Here is a 4,341-nt window from a genome sequence, read left to right as displayed (position 1 = left end):
ATCAGCAATCGGTTTTTATAAGTGCTAATGTAATCCGATTCTGGTTCAAATTTCTCGAACCAGAAAACATATCAAGGACAATCGGTCTTTGTGTGCATGAACATAAACTGTTTCTATTTGCAATCGGATCACATATACATTAACGTTAACCGATTATGGTAAACCAAAAAAATTTTGATTTCAAAATTTTCAATTTTTGAACAATTTGATGTTACTAAAACCTAGTTTATAAGATTGGGTTGAGAAGAAAAGAAGAAGAATCAGTTGAAGTGGAGATGGAAATGAATTTGATTTTGATTTTAGTTTTTAATTTTATGATTTTGATTTTAGTTTTTAAATTTTATGATTTTAGTTTTATGATTTTAATTTTATGATTAGGATTTGATGGGGATAAATTAGTAGTATTAATATTTGATAGAGTATAAAATGGTAGTTTCATCAAACTTAGACACCCCTTATCATTCTTTATGGGTTGGATGAAAAAATTCATAGGTCCCAATTAAATGGCATAGGCACCATTTAGCCAGATAAAACAAACCATAATCTCTGTAATTTTATAGGCTTCTTACATGGATATTTACCAATCGTAAAAACTCATAAGTTTTCAATTTACATCACAAAAGGAAAAGAGGTAAACCGCCTCTGTAATACATCAAATGGACATAAACTTGACATTAATTTTCCTAAAATGGAAGAAGAAAACAGAGGACGAAGATAATAGAGATTTGGACACAAACAAGGAAACCCTAAAAGGCTAAAACCATACACACTGGTGTAGGGGAAATATATTAGGAGCACACACAAACTTGGTCTATAACCAATCAAGCACTAGTTTTCTTTAGTGTACCCCCTAACACAAAATAATAAAATCGCAACCATTAAACTTTAATCAAATACATCGCAGCCATCCAAATAGTACAATTTTTTGTTCTTATTTATTTATTCTCAAGAAAAGAGAGAGAGAAGAGCTAGAAAAAGAGAAAGAGAGGATATTTAGATATTTTCTTGAAAGCTGAAGTCGGCGTCTTTGGCTCAAAACCCTCATCACTTCATCTCTTGTGCTTCTTCCTCAGTAGAGAGAGAAGGATATTTACAGAGAGAGATGGATTCAGATCAAGGGAAGTTGTTTATAGGAGGAATATCATGGGATACAACAGAAGAAAAGTTGACTGAATATTTTGGAAAGTATGGAGAAGTAGTACAAACTGTGATCATGCGTGATAAGATTACAGGAAGACCCAGAGGTTTTGGATTTGTTGTTTTTGCAGATCCTTCTATTCTTGATATGGTTCTTCAAGATAAACATACCATTGATGGTAGAACGGTGAGTTCAGAAGAGATCCAGATTTTGTTTAAACCAAACTCGATCCACAATTTTCATTACTTAATTGATTGATTGGTTTCACTGGTTTCTTGTTTTTATCTTATTTTTTAATGGGTGTCAAAAAAAAAAAAGTTCCTCGTTGAAGCTTGTTTCTTTCATAGCTCAGTTGTGATTCCAATGTTGTTAGATGTTTAGATCCTTCACTTTATTGATGGGGTTTCAGCTTCATTATGCGTTGAATTTGGGTATAGTTTATGTCTTTGTAGTAGACCGTACATAAGTTTGCCCTAAATTTGTGATTTGCTGGCCCAACACAGGCACTCTAAGGTGTTCTTTTTGTTTTTTTGATGCATTCTAGCCATGACTGATTCCGAATATCAGTTTTTTGGATTTTGGAAAAGTTAAATTTTAGGTCTTTATTGTGTTTCTTGATTTGTTTGATTTGACATAATTTTCAATAATATGCGGATGTGCCTGTGCAAACTGAAACCTATGAGTTTGTTGATGACTTTTCAATGGCATTGTATTGCAGTTACTTGTGTAATACCAATTACTTTCATGTTGTAACTGTTGTTTTTTTTGTTGTTTGCAGGTTGAAGCTAAAAGAGCTTTATCAAAAGAAGAGCAGCACACTTCTGTTAAATCTGGAAACCCTAGTGCAGGTAGAAATTTTGGAGGTGGGGGTAATATTAAGACAAAGAAGATATTTGTAGGAGGATTGCCTCCAACCTTAACTGAGGATGGTTTCCGTTCATATTTTGAGCAGTATGGTACTGTAACAGATGTAGTAGTTATGTATGATCAAAGTACTCAGAGGCCTCGTGGATTTGGTTTCATCTCCTTTGAGTCTGAAGATTCTGTCGATAATGTTCTTACAAAGTCCTTCCATGATTTGAATGGGAAACTTGTGGAGGTTAAACGTGCTCTTCCAAAAGATGCAAACCCTGGCGGGGGAGGTAATGGTGGTGGACGTTCAGGTGGCGGTGGTTACCAAGGTTATGGTGGTTCAGGTGGAAATGGTGGTGCATATGATGCACGTATGGATGCTAATAGGTATGTGCCACCTCAAGCCGGTGGAGGTGGGTTTCCATATGGTTCTGCTGGCTATGGTGGCGGCGGCGGCTATGGATATGGGGCTGCAAACAACGGTGTGGGCTATGGTGGTTATGGTTATGGTGGGGCTAGTGCTGGATTCAGTGGTCCTGCTGGACCTTATGGAAATCCCAATGCTCCAAATGCTGGCTATGTGAGTGGGCCACCTGGTGCACCTAGGAGCCCATGGGGTGCCCAAGCTCCTTCTGGTTTTGGTTCTGCTGGATACGGTGCTAATGCAGGCTATGGAAATACAGCTCCTTGGAATGCTCCAGGTGCTGGTGGTGCTGCAGGTAGTGCTGGTGCAGGTTCTGCACCGACAGGTCAATCTCCAAGTGGTGCTGCTGGTGGTTTTGGTAGTCAAGGTTATGGATATGGTGGATATGGTGGGAGTGATGGATCTTATGCTGCAAATCAAGGTTCTTACGGGGCTGTAGGAGGGCGTGCTGGTAGTACCCCTACTAGCAATGGTGGTGCCTCCGGTGGCGGGGGAGAGCAGCAAGGGTCAGGGTATTTCGGTGGTGATGCTAATTCAGGTTTTTGGAGGTCTGACGCCTCACAAGCAGGAGCTTATGGAGCTGCTCAAGCAACCTCAGGTGGGCAAATGGGTTATGGTGGTAGTGGGTATGGAGGTGCTCAGTCTAGGCAGGCTCAACAGCAGTAAATTACGGATCGCTTCTGAAACTTCTACTAGATATTCTAGTACGAGGAAAGCTTTCTTCCTGCAGCCATGCATTGATGATTCTGATTTTGCCGTGAACCCTACTCATGAAGGGAGTGGCCGTGCAGGATGACAACAGATTTTGAGACTGGTTGGATTGCTTTTTGCAGTTTTTCTTATTTTGCTAGTTTATAAAAATTACTATTGATAGCTACTTCTTTTTCCCTAGTATTCTAATTCAAGCTGTAGTGTTAAATTCTGTGTGTTTAGTTATGTTATGGTACTACCTGACATCCTGCTCTTATTTTCCCTTATTTAGTCGTTCATGCAAGCCTTTAACTCTCTGCGTACACAGTGTAGATGCTAATAATGTTCCATCTAACATGGGTGGATTTACATTCTTCTTACAGCCAATTTTCGAGCAGTCCTTGTACGATGCTATAAAAAATCCATCTAACCTGGTGAACAGCCACATTAACTGGTATTTTGTTTGTCATTTGAATACCTCTCATACAATTATTTGTGTTTAGATGTGAGACATGCTTCCATGCATTGCTAGAACCTCTAGTTTAATACCATATAGCGATAACGAGTGTAGCCCCAGTGATAATGGCAATGGGTTCTGTTGCATGTTTTGCTGTCCTTTTAGTCTCAGTGGTTAAGATATATGTATGGCATTGTGATTTTGCAAATGATCTCTGTCAGTGAGTGGTTTAAATAGTATTTTGGGTGCTGAAGATGATTTCAATTGTTAAGTATAGAAGTTCTGCAGTAAAGGAACTTTGGTTGGTAGCAAGCTTATCTCTGATTGTGCAGGTGCAGCTCACAAGAAATCACATACTTTTGTGTAACAAGTTAAGTCTGAGTAGACTGTAGGTTACTTTATCCCATTAGATTTATGTAAGTAGAGTAAGATAGGAAAGTACAATGGCTAATCACATTTCTGATTTAGTTATATTGTCTTTTTTCAATTATTGGTTGCAGACCTCAAAGAAGATTGAGAAACATTGAGTGTAGTTGGAGTTCACCTAAAATGGTTCACATTCTAGTATGTTGTGATGGGGGTAATGCAGGAAGTCCGCAGCTGGGTTTATTTGCAGAGATCACAGCGGTAGTGTTCTTGAAGCTACAGCTGCTGGTCTTGGATTGCAACTAATTATCTCTGCAGAAATCATGGCTATAATTCCAAGTCTCGAATTGATGGGTATGTATGAAGAGGCAGATTCACACGAGACTAACTCAGTCAAGAGCAGCAATTCAGCTT

The 4,341-nt window shown here is 38.7% G+C and overlaps 1 protein-coding gene across 1 annotated transcript; it reads left to right on the top strand.

Annotated features, from left to right (window-relative positions):
• The first annotated feature begins 964 nt into the window (after positions 1 to 964).
• LOC113330978 (heterogeneous nuclear ribonucleoprotein 1-like) lies at positions 965 to 3,421 on the top strand. The gene is made up of 2 exons (XM_026577766.1): positions 965 to 1,324; positions 1,917 to 3,421. The coding sequence occupies exons 1-2, from the start codon at positions 1,103 to 1,105 to the stop codon at positions 3,078 to 3,080; spliced, it is 1,386 nt and encodes a 461-aa protein (XP_026433551.1). The 5' UTR covers positions 965 to 1,102; the 3' UTR covers positions 3,081 to 3,421.
• The last annotated feature ends 920 nt before the right edge of the window (positions 3,422 to 4,341 follow it).

Source organism: Papaver somniferum, unplaced genomic scaffold (genome assembly GCF_003573695.1).
Source record: "Papaver somniferum cultivar HN1 unplaced genomic scaffold, ASM357369v1 unplaced-scaffold_123, whole genome shotgun sequence".
Lineage (NCBI taxonomy): Eukaryota > Viridiplantae > Streptophyta > Magnoliopsida > Ranunculales > Papaveraceae > Papaver > Papaver somniferum.
The sequence above is the reverse complement of the archived record's forward strand: the minus strand, read 5'-3'. Positions and strand labels throughout refer to the sequence as shown.